Genomic DNA, 24,402 nt, shown 5'->3' with positions numbered 1-24,402 from the left:
CACACACACACACACACACACACACACACACACACACACACACACACACACACACACACACACACACACACACACACACACACACACACCTCCATAAAACCACAACAGACAACCAGACTTGATTACAGTGTTTATTATAGTTTTACATTATATTATGACTTTATAATTAAGACTTTATTCCAGTGAACAATTAACAACATGAAGATGGAACTAAACAGACAAACATTCATTATTTTATGATACATTACCTTTCCATGGAAACAGTAACCACAGGAAGAATTTCCCCCAAAACAACCTCCATGCCAACAAACTACTGGCTCTCTTCAGTAGCAGTATTCAGTCTGCATCCCAAATGGCACCCTGTTCCCTATTTAGTGCACTACTTTTCAATAAGGGCCCATAGGGCTCCGGTCAAACATAGTGCATCATATAGGGAATAGGGTGCTATTTGGAACACACTTCAGTCATAATGAAAGATGTATGAAAAATGGACTGTGTCTGCCACTGTGGCATGCATTGAGCAGTAGAGGCAATAGGGCCAGTAATGTAGTCTCCCTGTGGTATCATTTACTTTACATTGCTAATAATGGAGTCTCCCTGTGGTGTCATTTACTTTACATAGCTAATAATGGAGTCTCCCTGTGGTATCATTTACTTTACATAGCTAATAATGGAGTCTCCCTGTGGTATCATTTACTTTACATAGCTAATAATGGAGTCTCCCTGTGGTGTCATTTACTTTACATAGCTAATAATGGAGTCTCCATGTGATATCATTTACTTTACATAGCTAATAATGGAGTCTCCCTGTGGTGTCATTTACTTTACATAGCTAATAATGGAGTCTCCCTGTGGTATCATTTACTTTACATAGCTAATAATGGAGTCTCCCTGTGGTATCATTTACTTTACATAGCTAATAATGGAGTCTCCCTGTGATATCATGTACATATGTGTGTGTGTGTGTGTGTGTGTGTGTGTGTGTGTGTGTGTGTGTGTGTGTGTGTGTGTATAAAGTCATTAATCAGCAGCAGTCCTATCAGTCCAATAAGCTCTGTTATAAGTGTAGTACCATTTGTACCACATCTCACACAGAGCTGTCACTTGGTGGTTGGCAACCAGAGGAGTGTAGGTTGGTGGGGGTCTAATTGTTATTGACCCTTTTCCAACCATTTTCATGGTCAACAGTAATAATAGCAACCGCAAGTAAGTAGGTAGGCGAAGCCCATGTTGTTGGTGGTGGGTCCATTCAACGTTACTGACCTTTTCCCACAATCCCTTTCACCATTCAACAACAGTCCCAAGGGGAGAAACAAAGTAACAAGGCCTCTTAGTCCCGGGGTAACACTTGACCCTCCTATCTCCCCTTCACACTGATTTCCTCCGCTTCCCGAAGACATTATTGATGAGTTTGGCCATGGACTTGGAGCCACTAGGTCTCCGTCTCCTCTCCTTGGCCTTGCCCCCCAGGCTGGCGTTGTGGACCATCTTAGAGAACATGAGGACCACCTCCTGGTAGTGTTCTGCTGCAGAGAGCTCGTAGAACTGGCACTGGGACTCTGCTGCCAGGCGCTGGCCTTCCTCTCGACGCACCTCCCTCACGTGGCACAGGTCCTGCTTGTTCCCCACCAGGAACACCAGAGTGTCTGCATCCCTGAGGGGAGAGAGAGAGAGAGAGAGGAGGAGGAAGACGTGGTGAGACACAATAAGGACGGTCATAACGAATCCCTGGATGTAAGAGAAGACAAACCAGGAGGACAGGTTGAGTGAAATGGTAGTGACATTTAAAGACTATGGTGCATCTGAAATGCCACCCTATTCCATTTACATGACACTATTTCTGATCAGAGTCATGTCAAAACGTAGTCAAGAAGCAGTCCAAAGTATTGCTCTTTTTAATAGGGAACAGGGTGCCCGTTCAGATGTAACCTATGAGACTAAAACCTCGCTGGAGAGGTGAGAGTATCGTCACTGTATGTGTCAGTGCTAAACTGTAGGTCTGTGTTGTTGTCCACAAACTATTTTGGTGTGACATTTACAGTATGTAGTAACTTTGAATACTGTGGGTGAAGACCCAGTACATTGAGATGTTCCCTCATTAGACAGATGTTCCCTCATTAACCAGAAGACCACTAGACAGATGTTCCCTCATTAACCAGAAGACCATTAGACAGATGTTCCCTCATTAACCAGAAGACCATTAGACAGATGTTCCCTCATTAACCAGAAGACCATTAGACAGATGTTCCCTCATTAACCAGAAGACCATTAGACAGATGTTCCCTCATTAACCAGAAGACCATTAGACAGATGTTCCCTCATTAACCAGAAGACCATTAGACAGATGTTCCCTCATTAACCAGAAGACCATTAGACAGATGTTCCCTCATTAACCAGAGGACCACTAGACAGATGTTCCCTCATCCCTAGAAGACCACTAGACAGATGTTCCCTCATCCCTAGAAGACCACTAGACAGATGTTCCCTCATCCCCATTAGACCACTAGACAGATGTTCCCTCATCCCTAGAAGACCATTAGACAGATGTTCCCTCGTCCCCATTAGACCATTAGACAGATGTTCCCTCATCCCTAGAAGACAGATGTTCCCTCATCCCTAGAAGACCATTACACAGATGTCCCCTCATCCCTAGAAGACAGATGTTCCCTCATCCCTAGAAGACCATTACACAGATGTTCCCTCATCCCTAGAAGACAGATGTTCCCTCATCCCTAGAAGACCATTACACAGATGTTCCCTCATCCCTAGAAGACCACTACACAGATGTTCCCTCATCCCTAGAAGACAACTACACAGATGTCCCCTCATCCCTAGAAGACCATTACACAGATGTCCCCTCATCCCTAGAAGACAGATGTTCCCTCATCCCTAGAAGACCATTACACAGATGTTCCCTCATCCCTAGAAGACAGATGTTCCCTCATCCCTAGAAGACCATTACACAGATGTCCCCTCATCCCCATTAGACCAATGTTCCCTCATCCCCATTAGACCATTAGACAGGTGTTCCCTCATCCACAGAAGACCAATAGACAGACGTTCCCTCATCCCTAGAAGACAGATGTTGCCTCATCCCTAGAAGACAGAGGTTCCTAATCCCCATTAGACCATTAAACAGATGTTCCCTCGTCCCCAAAAGACCATTAGACAGATGTTCCCTCATCCACAGAAGACCATTAGACAGGTGTTCCCTCATCCCCATTAGACCACTAGACAGATGTTCCCTCATCCCTAGAAGACCACTAGACAGATGTTCCCTCATCCCTAGAAGACCATTAGACAGATGTTCCCTCATCCCCATAAGACCACTAGACCAATGTTCCCTCATCCCCATTAGACCACTAGACAGATGTTCCCTCATCCCTAGAAGACCACTAGACAGATGTTCCCTCATCCCTAGAAGACCACTAGACAGATGTTCCCTCATCCCTAGAAGACCAACAGACAGATGTTCCCTCATCCCCATTAGACCGTTAGACAGATGTTCCCTCATCCCTAGAAGACCAACAGACAGATGTTCCCTCATCCCCATTAGACCGTTAGACAGATGTTCCCTCATCCCTAGAAGACCAACAGACAGATGTTCCCTCATCCCCATTAGACCACTAGACAGATGTTCCCTCATCCCCATTAGACCGTTAGACAGATGTTCCCTCATCCCCATTAGACCGATGTTCCCTCATCCACAGAAGACCATTAGACAGATGTTCCCTCATCCCTAGAAGACCACTAGACAGATGTTCCCTCATCCCCATTAGACCACTAGACAGATGTTCCCTCATCCCCATTAGACCACTAGACAGATGTTCCCTCATCCCCATTAGACCACTAGACAGATGTTCCCTCATCCACAGAAGACCATTCGACAGATGTTCCCTCATCCCCATTAGACCACTAGACAGATGTTCCCTCATCCCCATTAGACCACTAGACAGATGTTTCCTCATCCCTAGAAGACCACTAGACAGATGTTCCTCATCCCTAGAAGACCACTAGACAGATGTTCCCTCATCCCTAGAAGACCACTAGACAGATGTTCCCTCATCCCTAGAAGACCATTAGACAGATGTTCCCTCATCCCCATTAGACAGATGTTCCCTCATCCCTAGAAGACCATTAGACAGATGTTCCCTCATCCCTAGAAGACCACTAGACAGATGTTCCCTCATCCACAGAAGACCATTAGACAGATGTTCCCTCATCCCCATTAGACCATTAGACAGATGTTCCCCCATCCCTAGAAGACCACTAGACAGATGTTCCCTCATCCCTAGAAGACCATTAGACAGATGTTCCCTCATCCCCATTAGACCAATGTTCCCTCATCCCCATTAGACCGTTAGACAGATGTTCCCTCATCCCCATTAGACCGATGTTCCCTCATCCACAGAAGACCATTAGACAGATGTTCCCTCATCCCCATTAGACCACTAGACAGATGTTCCCTCATCCCCATTAGACCATTAGACAGATGTTCCCTCATCCCCATTAGACCGTTAGACAGATGTTCCCTCATCCCCATTAGACCGATGTTCCCTCATCCACAGAAGACCATTCGACAGATGTTCCCTCATCCCCATTAGACCACTAGACAGATGTTCCCTCATCCCCATTAGACCATTAGACAGATGTTCCCTCATCCCCATTAGACCATTAGACAGATGTTCCCTCATCCCCATTAGACCACTAGACAGATGTTCCCTCATCCCCATTAGACCATTAGACAGATGTTCCCTCATCCCCATTAGACCGTTAGACAGATGTTCCCTCATCCCCATTAGACCGATGTTCCCTCATCCACAGAAGACCATTCGACAGATGTTCCCTCATCCCCATTAGACCACTAGACAGATGTTCCCTCATCCACAGAAGACCATTAGATAGATGTTCCCTCATCCCTAGAAGACCACTAGACAGATGTTCCCTCATCCCCATTAGACCATTAGACAGATGTTCCCTCATCCCCATTAGACCACTAGACAGATGTTCCCTCATCCACAGAAGACCATTCGACAGATGTTCCCTCATCCCCAGAAGACCATTAGACAGATGTTCCCTCATCCACAGAAGACCATTAGATAGATGTTCCCTCATCCCCAGAAGACCATTAGACAGATGTTCCCTCATCCACAGAAGACCACTAGACAGATGTTCCCTCATCCCTAGAAGACCACTAGACAGATGTTCCCTCATCCCCAGAAGACCATTAGACAGATGTTCCCTCATCCACAGAAGACCATTAGATAGATGTTCCCTCATCCACAGAAGACCATTAGACAGATGTTCCCTCATCCCTAGAAGACCATTAGACAGATGTTTCCTCATCCCTAGAAGACCATTAGACAGATGTTCCCTCATCCACAGAAGACCACTAGACAGATGTTCCCTCATCCCCTTTAGACCACTAGACAGATGTTCCCTCATCCACAGAAGACCATTAGACAGATGTTCCCTCATCCACAGAAGACCACTAGACAGATGTTCCCTCATCCCTAGAAGACCACTAGACAGATGTTTCCTCATCCCTAGAAGACCACTAGACAGATGTTCCCTCATCCCTAGAAGACCACTAGACAGATGTTCCCTCATCCCTAGAAGACCACTAGACAGATGTTCCCTCATCCCTAGAAGACCACTAGACAGATGTTCCCTCATCCCTAGAAGACCATTAGACAGATGTTCCCTCATCCCCATTAGACAGATGTTCCCTCGTCCCCATTAGACCATTAGACAGATGTTCCCTCATCCCCATTAGACCATTAGACAGATGTTCCCTCATCCCTAGAAGACCACTAGACAGATGTTCCCTCATCCACAGAAGACCATTAGACAGATGTTCCCTCATCCCTAGAAGACCATTAGACAGATGTTCCCTCATCCCTAGAAGACCACTAGACAGATGTTCCCTCATCCCTAGAAGACCATTAGACAGATGTTCCCTCATCCCTAGAAGACCACTAGTGAAAACATTCCAACAATCAGTTCAGCCATAATAGAGAGATGACATAAGACGCCTCAACAGCAATAGAATTCTCATTATGACAGGAGAATTCAATAGCAGCTAGATATTTACTAGAGGATTGGTATGAGAGCAGAATGATGAGTTAGTGGTGTACTGGAATACTACCAGCAGGAACTGAAGGTCATACAGACAATAGATATTGGCTCTGAATAAAATAAGGTGCTGATCACATGGACATGAGCCAGAGAGTTGAATCTCTATGGTAGAATCAATCAATGGGATTACTAACGATGTAACAGTTGTTGGGCAGTGTGGGCTGCTGTTAAACCCACATCAATGTCCAATCTATTGATGTACAATGACAATAATAGGATGGAATGTCAGTCCCACTGCCTCCACTCCTCCCCCTATGCCAAGTGGATGGAAGGTCTGTATCAGTGTGAGGGTCTACCTTTTGGTAGGTCTGTGGAACGTGAAGGTCTGTATCAGTGTGAGGGTCTACCTTTTGGTAGGTCTGTGGAACGTGAAGGTCTGTATGAGTGTGAGGGTCTACCTTTTGGTAGGTCTGTGGAACGTGAAGGTCTGTATCAGTGTGAGGGTCTACCTTTTGGTAGGTCTGTGGAACGTGAAGGTCTGTATCAGTGTGAGGGTCTACCTTTTGGTAGGTCTGTGGAACTTGAAGGTCTGTATCAGTGTGAGAGTCTACCTTTTGGTAGGTCTGTGGAACGTGAAGGTCTGTATCAGTGTGAGAGTCTACCTTTTGGTAGGTCTGTGGAACGTGAAGGTCTGTATCAGTGTGAGAGTCTACCTTTTGGTAGGTCTGTGGAACGTGAAGATCTGTATCAGTGTGAGAGTCTACCTTTTGGTAGGTCTGTGGAACGTGAAGATCTGTATCAGTATGAGAGTCTACCTTTTGGTAGGTCTGTGGAACGTGAAGGTCTGTATCAGTGTGAGAGCCTACCTTTTGGTAGGTCTGTGGAACGTGAAGGTCTGTATCAGTGTGAGAGCCTACCTTTTGGTAGGTCTGTGGAACGTGAAGGTCTGTATCAGTGTGAGAGTCTACCTTTTGGTAGGTCTGTGGAACGTGAAGGTCTGTATCAGTGTGAGAGTCTACCTTTTGGTAGGTCTGTGGAACGTGAAGGTCTGTATCAGTGTGAGAGCCTACCTTTTGGTAGGTCTGTGGAACGTGAAGGTCTGTATCAGTGTGAGAGTCTACCTTTTGGTAGGTCTGTGGAACGTGAAGGTCTGTATCAGTGTGAGAGTCTACCTTTTGGTAGGTCTGTGGAACGTGAAGGTCTGTATCAGTGTGAGAGTCTACCTTTTGGTAGGTCTGTGGAACGTGAAGGTCTGTATCAGTGTGAGAGTCTACCTTTTGGTAGGTGAGGGGAACGTGAAGGTCTGTATCAGTGTGAGAGTCTACCTTTTGGTAGGAAAGGGAAATGGAAGGTCTGTATAGGTGAGTGGATGGACTGTACAGGTGAGTGGATGGACTGGACAGGTGAGTGGATGGACTGGACAGGGAGGGTGGATGGACTGGACAGGTGGGTAGATGGACTGGACAGGTGAGTGGATGGACTGGACAGGTGAGTGGATGGACTGGACAGGTGGGTGGATGGACTGGACAGGTGAGTGGATGGACTGGACAGGTGAGTGGATGGACTGGACAGGTGAGTGGAAGGACTGGACAGGTGGAGAGATGGACTGGACAGGTGAGTGGATGGACTGGACAGGTAGGTGGATGGACTGGACAGGTAAATAGATGGACTGGACAGGTAGGTGGATGGACTGGACAGGTAAATAGATGGACTGGACAGGTGAGTGGATGGACTGGACAGGTAGGTGGATGGACTGGACAGGTAAATAGATGGACTGGACAGGTGAGTGGATGGACTGGACAGGTAAATGGATGGACTGGAAAGGTGAGTGGATGGACTGGACAGGTGTATAGATGGACTGGACAGGTGAGTGGATGGACTGGACAGGTGAGTGGATGGACTGGACAGGTGAGTGGATGGACTGGACAGGTGAGTGGATGGACTGGACAGGTGCGTAGATGGACTGGACAGGTGGGTGGATGGACTGGACAGGAGGGTGGATGGACTGGACAGGTGGGTGGATGGACTGGACAGGTGAGTGGATGGACTGGACAGGAGGGTGGATGGACTGGACAGGTGAGTGGAAGGACTGGACAGGTGGGAGATGGACTGGACAGGTGGGTGGATGGACTGGACAGGTAGGTGGATGGACTGGACAGGTAAATAGATGGACTGGACAGGTGAGTGGATGGACTGGACAGGTAAATGCATGGACTGGAAAGGTGAGTGGATGGACTGGACAGGTGTCTAGATGGACTGGACAGGTGAGTGGAAGGACTGGACAGGTGGGTGGATGGACTGGACAGGTAAATAGATGGACTGGACAGGTGAGTGGATGGACTGGACAGGTGGTGAATGGACTGGACAGGTGGGTGAATGGACAGGACAGGTGGTGGATGGACTGGACAGGAGGGTGGATGGACTGGACAAGTGAATGGAAAAACTGGACAGGTGAGTGGATGGACTGTACAGGTGAGCAGATGGACAGGACAGGTGTGTGGATGGACTGGACAGGTGAGTGGATGGACTGGACAGGTGAGTGGATGGACTGGACAGGTGAGTAGATGGACTGGACAGGTAGGTAGATGGACTGGACAGGTAGGTAGATGGACTGGACAGGTGAATGGATAGACTGGGCAGGTGAGTGGATGGACTGGACAGATGCATGGATGGACTGGACAGGTGAGTGGATGGACTGGGCAGGTGGGTGGATGGACTGGACAGGTGAGTGGATGGACTGTACAGGTGAGTAGATGGACTGGGCAGGTGAGTGGATGGACTGGACAGGTGATGGATGGACTGTACAGGTGAGTAGATGGACTGGACAGGTGACTAGATGGACTGGACAGGTGAATAGATGGACTGGACAGGTGAATATAGATGGACTGGACAGGTGAGTGGATGGACTGGACAGGTGAGTAGATGGACTGGACAGGTGAGTAGATGGACTGGGCAGGTGAGTGGATGGACTGGACAGGTGGGCGGATGGACTGGACAGGTGTGTGGATGGACTGTACAGGTGAGTAGATGGACTGGACAGGTGAGTGGAAGGACTGTACAGGTGAGTAGATGGACAGGACAGGTGTGTGGATGGACTGTACAGGTGAGTAGATGGACAGGACAGGTGAGTAGATGGACAGGACAGGTGTGTGGATGGACTGTACAGGTGAGTAGATGGACAGGACAGGTGTATGGATGGACTGGACAGGTGAGTGGATGGACTGGACAGGTGAGTGGTTACCTTTTGGCCACTCCCAGGTTTAACTCTCTGATCAGGTGTACTACGGCTTTAGCCTTGATGAAGGAGGAGCGGTCACTGATGTCATAGACCACTATGAAGCCATCAGCCCAGTGGATCTGGTCGGTCAGAGTTAACTTCCCCTCACAGGCCTGCAGAGCAACACAAACAGCAAGGACATGTTGCTATAACCAAGCAATCTGATTCACACCAGCGGAGGCTGGTGAAGGGAGGGTCGGCTCATAGTAATGGCTGGAGTAGAATAAGGCTGGAATGGAATGAGAGAAACCCCATTCCATTCATTACAACGAGCCTGTCCTCCGATGTAAAGTTACCCCAGCCTCCACTAAGCCTGTCCTCCGATGTAAAGTTAACCCAGCCTCCACTAAGCCTGTCCTCCGATGTAAAGTTACCCCAGCCTCCACTAAGCCTGTCCTCCGATGTAAAGTTAACCCAGCCTCCACTAAGCCTGTCCTCCGATGTAAAGTTACCCCAGCCTCCACTAAGCCTGTCCTCCAATGTAAAGTTACCCCAGCCTCCACTAAGCCTGTCCTCTGATGTAAAGTTAACCCAGCCTCCACTAAGCCTGTCCTCCGATGTAAAGTTACCCCAGCCTCCACTAAGCCTGTCCTCCGATGTAAAGTTACCCCAGCCTCCAGTAAGCCTGTCCTCCGATGTAAAGTTACCCCAGCCTCCACTAAGCCTGTCCTCCGATGTAAAGTTACCCCAGCCTCCACTAAGCCTGTCCTCCGATGTAAAGTTACCCCAGCCTCCACTAAGCCTGTCCTCCGATGTAAAGTTACCCCAGCCTCCACTAAGCCTGTCCTCCGATGTAAAGTTACCCCAGCCTCCACTAAGCCTGTCCTCCGATGTAAAGTTACCCCAGCCTCCACTAAGCCTGTCCTCCGATGTAAAGTTACCCCAGCCTCCACTAAGCCTGTCCTCCAATGTAAAGTTACCCCAGCCTCCACTAAGCCTGTCCTCCGATGTAAAGTTACCCCAGCCTCCACTAAGCCTGTCCTCCGATGTAAAGTTACCCCAGCCTCCACTAAGCCTGTCCTCCGATGTAAAGTTACCCCAGCCTCCACTAAGCCTGTCCTCCGATGTAAAGTTACCCCAGCCTCCACTAAGCCTGTCCTCCGATGTAAAGTTACCCCAGCCTCCACTAAGCCTGTCCTCCAATGTAAAGTTACCCCAGCCTCCACTAAGCTTGTCCTCCGATGTAAAGTTACCCCAGCCTCCACTAAGCCTGTCCTCCGATGTAAAGTTACCCCAGCCTCCACTAAGCCTGTCCTCCAATGTAAAGTTACCCCAGCCTCCAGTAAGTGATCTGACTTCACATGCTGAAATAAAAGCCTTCATCCTACTCTGATGAATCATAATTATAAACAGGGTGGTTCGAGCCCTGAATGCTGATTGGCTGACCGTATACCACGGGTATGACAAAACAATTATTTTTATTGCTCTAATTACATTGGTAATCAGTTTATAATAACAATAAGGCACCTTGGGGGTTTGTGGTATATGGCCAATATACCATGACAAACAGCTGTATCTAGGCACTCCGCGTTGCGTCGTGCATAAGATCAGCCTTTAGCCGTGATATATTGGCCATATACCACACATCCTCTGGCCTTATTTCTTAATTATAACCTAAGGTTGCCTTCGCCCACTTCTGGGCATTTCCACTTTGTTATCGCAGACATCCATCCAACTCCTAGAGGTAATGCTCCTGTCACTTCAGAGCAAATTCAAAGTCTTCCTTCTGTGGGGAAATGGTTCAGGTCTGATTTACAGTGATGTATTAACTGTGGGGGAAATGGTTCAGGGCTGATTTACAGTGGTGTATTAACTGTGGGGGAAATGGTTCAGGTCTGATTTACAGTGATGTATTAACTGTGGGGGAAATGGTTCAGGGCTGATTTACAGTGATGTATTAACTGTGGGGGAAATGGTTCAGGTCTGATTTACAGTGATGTATTAACTGTGGGGGAAATGGTTCTGGTCTGATTTACAGTGATGTATTAACTGTGGGGGAAATGGTTCAGGTCTGATTTACAGTGATGTATTAACTGTGGGGGAAATGGTTCTGGTCTGATTTACAGTGATGTATTAACTGGGGGAAATGGTTCTGGTCTGATTTACAGTGATGTATTAACTGTGGGGGAAATGGTTCAGGGCTGATTTACAGTGATGTATTAACTGTGGGGAAATGGTTCTGGTCTGATTTACAGTGATGTATTAACTGTGGGGAAATGGTTCAGGTCTGATTTACAGTGATGTATTAACTGTGGGGGAAATGGTTCAGGTCTGATTTACAGTGATGTATTAACTGTGGGGGAAATGGTTCAGGTCTGATTTACAGTGATGTATTAACTGTGGGGGAAATGGTTCTGGTCTGATTTACAGTGGTGTATTAACTGTGGGGAAATGGTTCTGGTCTGATTTACAGTGATGTATTAACTGTGGGGGAAATGGTTCAGGTCTGATTTACAGTGGCGTATTAACTGTGGGGGAAATGGTTCAGGTCTGATTTACAGTGATGTATTAACTGTGGGGGAAATGGTTCAGGTCTGATTTACAGTGATGTATTAACTGTGGGGGAAATGGTTCAGGTCTGATTTACAGTGATGTATTAACTGTGGGGGAAATGGTTCAGGTCTGATTTACAGTGATGTATTAACTGTGGGGGAAATGGTTCTGGTCTGATTTACAGTGATGTATTAACTGTGGGGGAAATGGTTCTGGTCTGATTTACAGTGATGTATTAACTGTGGGGGAAATGGTTCTGGGCTGATTTACAGTGATGTATTAACTGTGGGGGAAATGGTTCAGGTCTGATTTACAGTGATGTATTAACTGTGGGGGAAATGGTTCTGGTCTGATTTACAGTGATGTATTAACTGTGGGGGAAATGGTTCTGGTCTGATTTACAGTGATGTATTAACTGTGGGGAAATGGCTCTAGTCTGATTTACAGTGATGTATTAACTGTGGGGGAAATGGTTCTGGTCTGATTTACAGTGATGTATTAACTGTGGGGGAAATGGTTCAGGTCTGATTTACAGTGATGTATTAACTGTGGGGAAAATGGTTCTGGTCTGATTTACAGTGATGTAATAACTGTGGGGGAAATGGTTCTGGTCTGATTTACAGTGATGTAATAACTGTGGGGGAAATTGTTCTGGTCTGATTTACAGTGGTGTATTAACTGTGGGGGAAATGGTTCTGGTCTGATTTACAGTGATGTATTAACTGTGGGGAAAATGGTTCAGGGCTGACTTACAGTGATGTATTAACTGTGGGGGAAATGGTTCTGGTCTGATTTACAGTGATGTATTAACTGTGGGGGAAATGGTTCTGGTCTGATTTACAGTGATGTATTAACTGTGGGGGAAATGGTTCTGGTCTGATTTACAGTGATGTATTAACTGTGGGGGAAATGGTTCTGGTCTGATTTACAGTGATGTATTAACTGTGGGGGAAATGGTTCTGGTCTGATTTACAGTGGCGTATTAACTGTGGGGGAAATGGCTCTAGTCTGATTTACAGTGATGTATTAACTGTGGGGGAAATGGTTCTGGTCTGATTTACAGTGATGTATTAACTGTGGGGGAAATGGCTCTAGTCTGATTTACAGTGATGTATTAACTGTGGGGGAAATGGTTCAGGTCTGATTTACAGTGATGTATTAACTGTGGGGGAAATGGTTCTGGTCTGATTTACAGTGATGTATTAACTGTGGGGGAAATGGTTCTGGTCTGATTTACAGTGATGTATTAACTGTGGGGGAAATGGTTCTGGTCTGATTTACAGTGATGTATTAACTGTGGGGGAAATGGTTCTGGTCTGATTTACAGTGATGTATTAACTGTGGGGGAAATGGTTCTGGTCTGATTTACAGTGATGTATTAACTGTGGGGGAAATGGTTCAGGGCTGATTTACAGTGATGTATTAACTGTGGGGGAAATGGTTCTGGTCTGATTTACAGTGATGTATTAACTGTGGGGGAAATGGTTCAGGTCTGATTTACAGTGATGTATTAACTGTGGGGAAATGGTTCTGGTCTGATTTACAGTGATGTATTAACTGTGGGGGAAATGGTTCTGGTCTGATTTACAGTGATGTATTAACTGTGGGGGAAATGGTTCAGGTCTGATTTACAGTGATGTATTAACTGTGGGGGAAATGGTTCAGGTCTGATTTACAGTGATGTATTAACTGTGGGGAAATGGTTCAGGTCTGATTTACAGTGATGTATTAACTGTGGGGAAATGGCTCTAGTCTGATTTACAGTGATGTATTAACTGTGGGGGAAATGGTTCTAGTCTGATTTACAGTGGTGTATTAACTGTGGGGGAAATGGTTCTGGTCTGATTTACAGTGATGTATTAACTGTGGGGGAAATGGTTCAGGTCTGATTTACAGTGATGTATTAACTGTGGGGGAAATGGTTCAGGTCTGATTTACAGTGGTGTATTGAATGCAGTGCAGAACTTTGGCTGTGACTATATAAGAAGGGTTAGAGAGACAGGGAGAGAAAGAGAGGGAGGGAAAGTGTCAGAGAGAGGAAGGGAAAGAGGCAGGGAGAGAGGGAGGAACCAGAGACAGGGAGGGAGACAGGGAAAGAGGCAGGGAGAGAGGGAGGAACCAGAGACAGGGAGGGAGACAGGGAAAGAGGCAGGGAGAGAGGGAGGGAGACAGGGAAAGAGGGATGGTGGGAGGGAGACAGGGAAAGAGGGAGGGAGGCAGGGAAAGAGGGATGGTGGGAGGGAGACAGGGAAAGAGGCAGGGAGAGAGGGAGGGAGACAGGGAAAGAGGGATGGTGGGAGGGAGACAGGGAAAGAGGCCGGCGAGAGAGGGAGGGAGACAGGGAAAGAGGGATGGTGGGAGGGAGACAGGGAAAGAGGCAGGGAGAGAGGGAGGGAGACAGGGAAAGAGGCAGGGAGAGAGGGAGGGAGACAGGGAAAGAGGGAGGGAGGCAGGGAAAGAGGGATGGTGGGAGGGAGACAGGGAAAGAGGGAGGGAGGCAGGGAAAGAGGGATGGTGGGAGGGAGACAGGGAAAAGGGAGGGAGGCAGGGAAAGAGGGAGGGTGGGAGGGAGACAGGGAAAGAGGGAGGCAGGGAAAGAGGGAGGGTGGGAGGGAGACAGGGAAAGAGGGAGGCAGGGAAAGAGGGAGGGAGGCATTGCTGCATGCTTGGCTGGGCACAATAAGTGAGATTGATTACTCTGTTAGGAGTTTTCACTGCACTGACTTTATTATCCTGTACCATACATGTATTACCCTGTACCATACATGTATTATCCTGTACCATACATGTATTATCCTGTACCATACATGTATAATCCTGTACCATACATGTATTATCATGTACCATACATGTATTATCCTGTACCATACATGTATAATCCTGTACCATACATGTATTATCATGTACCATACATGTATTATCCTGTACCATACATGTATTATCATGTACCATACATGTATTATCCTGTACCATACATGTATTATCATGTACCATACATGTATTATCCTGTACCATACATGTATTATCCTGTACCATACATGTATTATCATGTACCATACATTTATTATCCTGTACCATACATTTATTATCATGTACCATACATGTATTATCCTGTAACATACATTTATTATCATGTACCATACATGTATTATCCTGTATAATACATGTATTATCCTGTACCATACATTTATTATCATGTACCATACATGTATTATCATGTACCATACATTTATTATCATGTACCATACATGTATTATCCTGTACCATACATTTCAGATAGAGGAATATTGGGTATAAGAGATGGCTTTTATTATCCTGTACCATACATGTATTATCCTGTACCATACATGTATTATCCTGTACCATACATGTATTATCATGTACCATACATTTCAGATAGAGGAATATTGGTTATAAGAGATGGCTTTTATTATCCTGTACCATACATGTATTATCCTGTACCATACATGTATTATCATGTACCATACATTTCAGATAGAGGAATATTGGTTATAAGAGATGGCTTTTCTTCAGCTTATGAAGCTTATAAAGTGGCCACTCAGATCATTTAATTGTGATAATAAACATGATGGCCATCACGTGGTTCCCCTCCTCTCAACTCACCTGTGAGCATGGATCATAGAGTTCTAGATTCAGCTGTCTACCATCAATAGACAGACGCTTTCTGTATATGCATTCTGCATGAGAGAGAGAGAGAGAGAGTGAGAGAGAGAGAGGTAGAGTGAGAAAGAAACAGAGAGAGAGAAATAGAGAGACAGAAGGAGAGAGAGAGAGAAAGAGGGAAAGAGAGAGAGAAAGAGAGAGGGAAAGAGAGCGAGCGCGAGAGAGAAAGAGAGAGAGAGGGATAGAGAGACAGAGAGAGAAAGAAAGAAAGAGCGAGAGAGCGAGAGCAAGAAAGAAAGAAAGAAAGAAAGAAAGAAAGAAAGAGAGAGAGAGAGAGAGAGAGAGAGAGAGAGAGAGAGAGAGAGAGAGAGAGAGAAATGGGGGATTGAAAGAGGGGAGAAAATGACAATAATTAGATAAAATGAAGCTACGGTAAAGTCCAGTTTCCACAACAGTCACTATCTAACCTAATGCCCGGAGGAGTGTTATTCAACCTTTCTATCCATAGAAATATGATCAATATTAAATAATAACAACACAGACTAATACCAATATTGACTAGATACTTTTATTTTGAATCACTGTAGCCTAAAATATTTCATACAAATGATCCAACATGTACAATACAACATGTAGCCTACAATACAACATGTAGCATACGACACGACATGTAGCCGACAGTACAACATGTAGCCGACAACACAACATGTAGCCGACAGTACAACATGTAGCCGACAACACAACATGTAGCCGACAATACAACATGTAGCCTACAATACAACATGTAGCCTACAACACAACATGTAGCCTACAACACAACATGTAGCCTACAATACAACATGTAGCCTACAATACAACATGTAGCCTACAACACAACATGTAGCCGACAGTACAACATGTGGCCTACAATACAACATGTAGCCTACAGTACAACATGTAGCCTACAGTACAACATGTAGCCGACAATACAACATGTAGCCGACAATACAACATGTAGCCGACAATACAACATGTAGCCGACAATACAACATGTAGCCGACAATACAACATGTAGCCGACAATACAACTTGTAGCCTACAATACAACATGTAGCCTACAATACAACATGTAGCCTACAATACAACATGTACAATACAACATGTAGCCTACAACACAACATGTAGCCTACAACACAACATGTAGCCTACAACACAACATGTAGCCGACAACACAACATGTAGCCGACAACACAACATGTAGCCGACAATACAACATGTAGCCTACAATACAACATGTAGCCTACAACACAACATGTAGCCGACAATACAACATGTAGCCGACAATACAACATGTAGCCGACAACACAACATGTAGCCGACAACACAACATGTAGCCGACAACACAACATGTAGCCTACAACACAACATGTAGCCGACAACACAACATGTAGCCGACAACACAACATGTAGCCGACAATACAACATGTAGCCGACAACACAACATGTAGCCGACAACACAACATGTAGCCGACAACACAACATGTAGCCGACAATACAACATGTAGCCTACAATACAACATGTAGCCTACAATACAACATGTACAATACAACATGTAGCCTACAACACAACATGTAGCCTACAACACAACATGTAGCCTACAACACAACATGTAGCCTACAACACAACATGTAGCCGACAATACAACATGTAGCCTACAATACAACATGTAGCCTACAACACAACATGTAGCCGACAATACAACATGTAGCCGACAATACAACATGTAGCCGACAACACAACATGTAGCCGACAACACAACATGTAGCCGACAACACAACATGTAGCCTACAACACAACATGTAGCCGACAACACAACATGTAGCCGACAACACAACATGTAGCCGACAATACAACATGTAGCCGACAACACAACATGTAGCCGACAACACAACATGTAGCCGACAACACAACATGTAGCCGACAATACAACATGTAGCCTACAATACAACATGTAGCCTACAATACAACATGTAGCCTACAACACAACATGTAGCCTACAATACAACATGTAGCCTACAACACAACATGTAGCCTACAACACAACATGTAGCCTACAACACAACATGTAGCCGACAATACAACATGTAGCCGACAACACAACATGTAGCCGACAACACAACATGTAGCCGACAATACAACATGTAGCCTACAACACAACATGTAGCCTACAACACAACATGTAGCCTACAATACAACATGTAGCCGACAATACAACATGTAGCCGACATGTAGCCTACAACACAACATGTAGCCGACAACACAACATGTAGCCGACAATACAACATGTAGCCGACATGTAGCCTACAACACAACATGCAGCCTACAACACAACATGTAGCCGACAATACAACATGTAGCCGACATGTAGCCTACAACACAACATGTAGCCTACAATACAACATGTAGCCGACAATACAACATGTATCCGACAACACAACATGTAGCCGACAACACAACATGTAGCCTACAATACAACATGTAGCCGACAACACAACATGTAGCCGACAACACAACATGTAGCCGACAATACAACATGTATCCGACAACACAACATGTAGCCGACAACACAACATGTAGCCGACAACACAACATGTAGCCGACAACACAACATGTAGCCTACAATACAACATGTAGCCGACAATACAACATGTATCCGACAACACAACATGTAGCCGACAACACAACATGTAGCCGACAACACAACTGAACAATACTTCTGATGGAAGTAGCCTAGCTATATCCAATCATCTACCATCTGATGAAGGACAATGTGTTCACTAGGAAACATCAGGAGATCGAACAATTACGTAATTATGTCAGAACTGGACATGAGTAACGATGCGTAAAAGCAATGATATGGATCAAAGATCAATTGGAAAACAAAACATTTGTAAATGTCTTTTTTTTTTTTACAGATTGTATCATAATAATTAGCATGAAGTTGTATTCATGTTACACAAGTCTATTGTAGAAAACTAAGTAGGTTAGAAACCTGATGATGATGCATATTCGCCGATAAATCGCCTCGTCAGGAATCGAACGATGAGAGCTGAGGAAGGAATAAGATAGTTATATATATATGTAAAATCAATAGCCTACGAATAATGTACACTATTTGGACAAACAATAAGCCAAACCAACCGAACGAAATGTTTTTACATGACAGGTAAAACATTTGTCTTACCTGATTTCCCGACTCCTTCGCCTCCCAAAACCGCAAGTTTAATATCATTCATTATTGCGGTTTGAATCCCTTCCGATTTAAAAAAAAAAAAGTGGTTGTTAAAGTTTACAAATCAAAGGAAAAATAACAATAATCCCTTTGAAAAATCGAATCCCTTGAAGTCTACATTACACTACGACCAAAAGAAGAGTTTAAAAAAAATCGAGTAGGACGCATCCATAGTCGTTCGACCGTTTCCACTCTGTCGCTCTGTTCAAGTGTTGATCTGTTGGAGCGGCGTCCCGGTACCGGCGCTGCGTACAGCCTTCTATCTCAGGGTTCTGAAGCACGCACTGTTCTCAACCGAGAGAGAGCGAGGGAGAGGTAGAGAGAGAGAGGGAGAGGGAGAGGGAGAGAGAGAGAGAGAGAGAGAGAGAGAGAGAGAGAGAGAGAGAGAGAAGCTCGATCATAACGTCACTATGACGAACACATTGGTTGAAGTGAGTGAGACATGGACATCAGAGGCATGCTTTTATAAATGAGAAGCACACTTGTTTTTCATGGAGAGGAGAGGTAGCGTTTGTGTTTTTCCTCCCTCCTACCCTCTTTATTCTCCTCATTGAAGAGACTTATTCAGTAGGTTTTAGAATGACCTTTGTGGATGTGTTCCCTCATAGCAACAAAAACCATCAACACAGAGTAACAACAAGACCTTAGTGACCTATAGAATAGCTCATCATACACTACATCACCAACAGTATGTGGAAACCTGCTCGTCCAATAATCTCATTCTAAAATTATGGGTATTAATATGGAGTTGGTTCCCCCCTTTGCTGCTATAACAGCCTCCACTCTTCTGGGAAGGCTTTCCACTAGATGTTGGAACATTGCTGCTATAACAGCCTCCACTCTTCTGGGAAGGCTTTCCACTAGATGTTGGAACATTGCTGCAGGGGGACTTGCTTCCATTCAGCCACAAGAGCATTAGTGAGGTCGGGCACTGATGTTGGGCGATTAGGGTTGGCTCGCAGTCGGCGTTCCAATTCTTCCCAAAGGTGTTCGATGGGGTTGTGGTCAGGGCTCTGTGCAGGCCAGTCAAGTTCTTCCACAACGATCTCGATAAACCATTTCTGTACGGACCTCGTTTTGTGCACTGGGGCATTGTCCTGCTGAAACAGGAAAGGGCCTTCCCCAAACTGTTGCCACAAAGTTGGAAGCACAGAATTGTCTAGAATGTCATCGGCCTAGCCCGAACCATGAATAACAGCCCCAGACCATTATTCCTCTTCCACCAAACTTTACAGTTGGCATCCTGCATTGGGGCAGGTAGCGTTTCCTGGCATCCGCCAAACACAGATTCGTTCGTCGGACTGCCAGATGGTGAAGTGTGATTCATCACTCCAGTGAACGTGTTTCCACTGCTCCAGAGTCCAATGGCGGTGAGCTTTACACCACTCCAGCTGATGCATGGCGTTGCACATGATGATCTTAGGTTGGTGTGCGGCTGCTTGACCATGGAAACCCATTTCATGAAGCTCCCGACAAAGAACAGCTCTTGTGCTGACGTTGCTTCCAGAGGCAGTTTGGAACTTGGTACTGAGTGTTGCAACCGAGAACAGATGGTTTTTACGCTCTACTCGCTTCAGCACTCGACGGTCCCGTTCTGTGAGCTTGTGTGTCCTACCACTTTGCGGCTGAGCCGTTGTTGCTCCTAGATGTTTCCACTTCACAATAACAGCACTTACAGTAGACTGAAACAGCTCTAGCAGGGCAGAAATTTGACAAACTGACTTGGTGGAAAGGTGGCATCCTATGACGGTGCCACGTTGAAAGTTATTGAGCTCTTCAGTAAGGCCATTCTACTGCCAATGTTTTACTATGGAGATTGCATGGCGGTGTTCTCGATTTTATACACCTGTCAGCGACGGGTGTGGCTGAAATAGCCGAATCCACTAAATTGAAGGGGTGTCCACATACTTTTGTATATTTAGTATACTTTTATAATAAAGAAACCTGCATCTTTCATTGACACTGTTAGAGCACTGATGTTAGGAAGGAAAACATCTGAGAAAAATTGGTTCGGCACAAGTGTGTACATCTGCTCCAAACACGAGATCAGCCAGCACTTTACATATTTTACAGAACTTAAAGTTCTATCTTATCAATTGAAGGAAAAGTGGGACAGGAAGCTGGCTCGCTGTACATACTGTGGATTGATTGCTCATCAGCAGAACAGGCTTGTGGAGACATAGTGCAGCATTTTTCAGGCACTTTTCTAGAGGCGCGCAAGGTAAGTCATGAAGAGAAAAAAAAGGCCAGGGAGAGAGAGAGAGATGTAGAGAGCGATAGAAAGAGGGAGGAGAAAGAGAGAGAGAGAGAGAGATGGGGGAGTGAAGGAGGGGAGAAAATGACAATAACTAGATGAAATGAGGCTATGGTAAAGTCCAGTTTCCACAACAGTATTGTGAGGCAGACCCTCCTGAACTATAGCTGCTACCTCTTCATTAGAGGATCTGATTTGGCAGGGAGCCTAGCGGTGTCAGAGTGGTGACAGGGAGTCTAGCGGTGTCAGAGTGGTGACAGGGAGTCTAGCGGTGTCAGAGTGGTGACAGGGAGTCTAGAGGTGTCAGAGTGGTGACAGGGTGTCTAGCGGTGTCAGAGTGGTGACAGGGAGCCTAGCGGTGTCAGATTGGTGACAGGGAGTCTAGCGGTGTCAGATTGGTGACAGGGAGTCTAGCGGTGTCAGAGAGTCTAGCGGTGTCAGAGTGGTGACAGGGAGTCTAGCGGTGTCAGAGTGGTGACAGGGAGTCTAGAGGTGTCTGAGTGGTGACAGGGGATCTAGAGGTGTCAGAGTGGTGACAGGGGGTCTAGAGGTGTCAGAGTGGTGACAGGAGGTCTAGAGGTGTCAGAGTGGTGACAGGGTCCCTAGAGGTGTCAGAGGGGTGACAGGGAGTCTAGCGGTGACAGAGTGGTGACAGGGAGTCTAGAGGTGTCAGAGTGGTGACAGGGAGTCTAGCGGTGCCAGAGAGGTGACAGGGGGTCTAGCGGTGTCAGAGTGGTGACAGGGAGTCTAGAGGTGTCAGAGAAGTGACAGGGAGTCTAGCGGTGTCAGAGGGGTGACAGGGAGTCTAGCGGTGACAGAGTGGTGACAGGGAGTCTAGCGGTGCCAGAGAGGTGACAGGGGGTCTAGCGGTGTCAGACTGGTGACAGGGAGTCTAGAGGTGTCAGAGAAGTGACAGGGAGTCTAGCGGTGTCAGAGAGGTGACAGGGAGTTGAAACTAGATTCACTCTGAAAAACAATGCTCTTGCTGAGCCACTATCACAGAATAATAACATCATTTTTCAGAGGCACGTAAGATAAGGCCAAATAGATCAATCTGATTCTCTCTCACTGTTTACCATGGTGATTGTTATCCAGTCAATTTAACAATCTGATTCTCTCTCATTATAACAATCTGATTCTCTCTCTCATTATAACAATCTGATTCTCTCTCTCATTATAACAATCTGATTCTCTCTCTCTCATTATAACAATCTGATTCTCTCTCTCATTATAACAATCTGATTCTCTCTCATTATAACAATCTGATTCTCTCATTATAACAATCTGATTCTCTCATTATAACAATCTGATTCTCTCTCATTATAACAATCTGATTCTCTCATTATAACAATCTGATTCTCTCTCATTATAACAATCTGATTCTCTCTCTCATTATAACAATCTGATTCTCTCTCATTATAACAATCTGATTCTCTCTCTCATTATAACAATCTGATTCTCTCTCTCATTATAACAATCTGATTCTCTCTCTCATTATAACAATCTGATTCTCTCTCTCTCATTATAACAATCTGATTCTCTCTCATTATAACAATCTGATTCTCTCTCTCATTATAACAATCTGATTCTCTCTCTCATTATAACAATCTGATTCTCTCTCTCTCATTATAACAATCTGATTCTCTCTCTCTCATTATAACAATCTGATTCTCTCTCTCATTATAACAATCTGATTCTCTCTCTCATTATAACAATCTGATTCTCTCTCTCATTATAACAATCTGATTCTCTCTCTCATTATAACAATCTGATTCTCTCTCTCATTATAACAATCTGATTCTCTCTCATTATAACAATCTGATTCTCTCTCTCATTATAACAATCTGATTCTCTCTCTCATTATAACAATCTGATTCTCTCTCTCATTATAACAATCTGATTCTCTCTCTCATTATAACAATCTGATTCTCTCTCTCATTATAACAATCTGATTCTCTCTCTCATTATAACAATCTGATTCTCTCTCTCATTATAACAATCTGATTCTCTCTCTCATTATAACAATCTGATTCTCTCTCTCATTATAACAATCTGATTCTCTCTCATTATAACAATCTGATTCTCTCTCTCATTATAACAATCTGATTCTCTCTCTCATTATAACAATCTGATTCTCTCTCTCATTATAACAATCTGATTCTCTCTCTCATTATAACAATCTGATTCTCTCCTCATTATAACAATCTGATTCTCTCTCTCATTATAACAATCTGATTCTCTCTCATTATAACAATCTGATTCTCTCTCTCATTATAACAATCTGATTCTCTCTCATTATAACAATCTGATTCTCTCTCTCATTATAACAATCTGATTCTCTCTCATTATAACAATCTGATTCTCTCATTATAACAATCTGATTCTCTCTCTCATTATAACAATCTGATTCTCTCTCTCATTATAACAATCTGATTCTCTCTCTCATTATAACAATCTGATTCTCTCTCTCATTATAACAATCTGATTCTCTCTCTCATTATAACAATCTGATTCTCTCATTATAACAATCTGATTCTCTCTCTCATTATAACAATCTGATTCTCTCTCTCATTATAACAATCTGATTCTCTCTCATTATAACAATCTGATTCTCTCTCTCATTATAACAATCTGATTCTCTCTCATTATAACAATCTGATTCTCTCTCATTATAACAATCTGATTCTCTCTCTCTCATTATAACAATCTGATTCTCTCTCTCATTATAACAATCTGATTCTCTCTCATTATAACAATCTGATTCTCTCTCTCATTATAACAATCTGATTCTCTCTCTCATTATAACAATCTGATTCTCTCTCATTATAACAATCTGATTCTCTCTCTCATTATAACAATCTGATTCTCTCTCTCATTATAACAATCTGATTCTCTCTCATTATAACAATCTGATTCTCTCTCTCTCATTATAACAATCTGATTCTCTCTCATTATAACAATCTGATTCTCTCTCTCATTATAACAATCTGATTCTCTCTCTCATTATAACAATCTGATTCTCTCTCTCATTATAACAATCTGATTCTCTCTCTCTCATTATAACAATCTGATTCTCTCTCTCATTATAACAATCTGATTCTCTCTCTCATTATAACAATCTGATTCTCTCTCATAACAATCTGATTCTCTCTCATAACAATCTGATTCTCTCTCTCATTATAACAATCTGATTCTCTCTCTCATTATAACAATCTGATTCTCTCTCTCATTATAACAATCTGATTCTCTCTCATACAATCTCATTATAACAATCTGATTCTCTCTCTCATTATAACAATCTGATTCTCTCTCTCTCATTATAACAATCTGATTCTCTCTCTCATTATAACAATCTGATTCTCTCTCATTATAACAATCTGATTCTCTCTCTCATTATAACAATCT

The 24,402-nt window shown here is 44.4% G+C and overlaps 1 protein-coding gene across 1 annotated transcript; it reads right to left on the bottom strand.

Moving 5' to 3' along the window:
- Window positions 1-117: 117 nt before the first annotated feature.
- On the bottom strand, window positions 118-19,529 carry LOC106594101 (ras-related and estrogen-regulated growth inhibitor-like protein). The gene is made up of 5 exons (XM_045722369.1): window positions 18,696-19,529; window positions 18,504-18,560; window positions 15,473-15,546; window positions 9,320-9,468; window positions 118-1,654 (listed from the first exon to the last, which is right to left on the bottom strand). The coding sequence occupies exons 1-5, from the start codon at window positions 18,745-18,747 to the stop codon at window positions 1,369-1,371; spliced, it is 618 nt and encodes a 205-aa protein (XP_045578325.1). The 5' UTR covers window positions 18,748-19,529; the 3' UTR covers window positions 118-1,368.
- Window positions 19,530-24,402: the final 4,873 nt, after the last annotated feature.

Source organism: Salmo salar, chromosome ssa07, assembly GCF_905237065.1.
Source record: "Salmo salar chromosome ssa07, Ssal_v3.1, whole genome shotgun sequence".
Taxonomy (NCBI): domain Eukaryota; kingdom Metazoa; phylum Chordata; class Actinopteri; order Salmoniformes; family Salmonidae; genus Salmo; species Salmo salar.
Note: the sequence above shows the minus strand (reverse complement) of the source record. Positions and strands in the feature narration are given on the sequence as shown.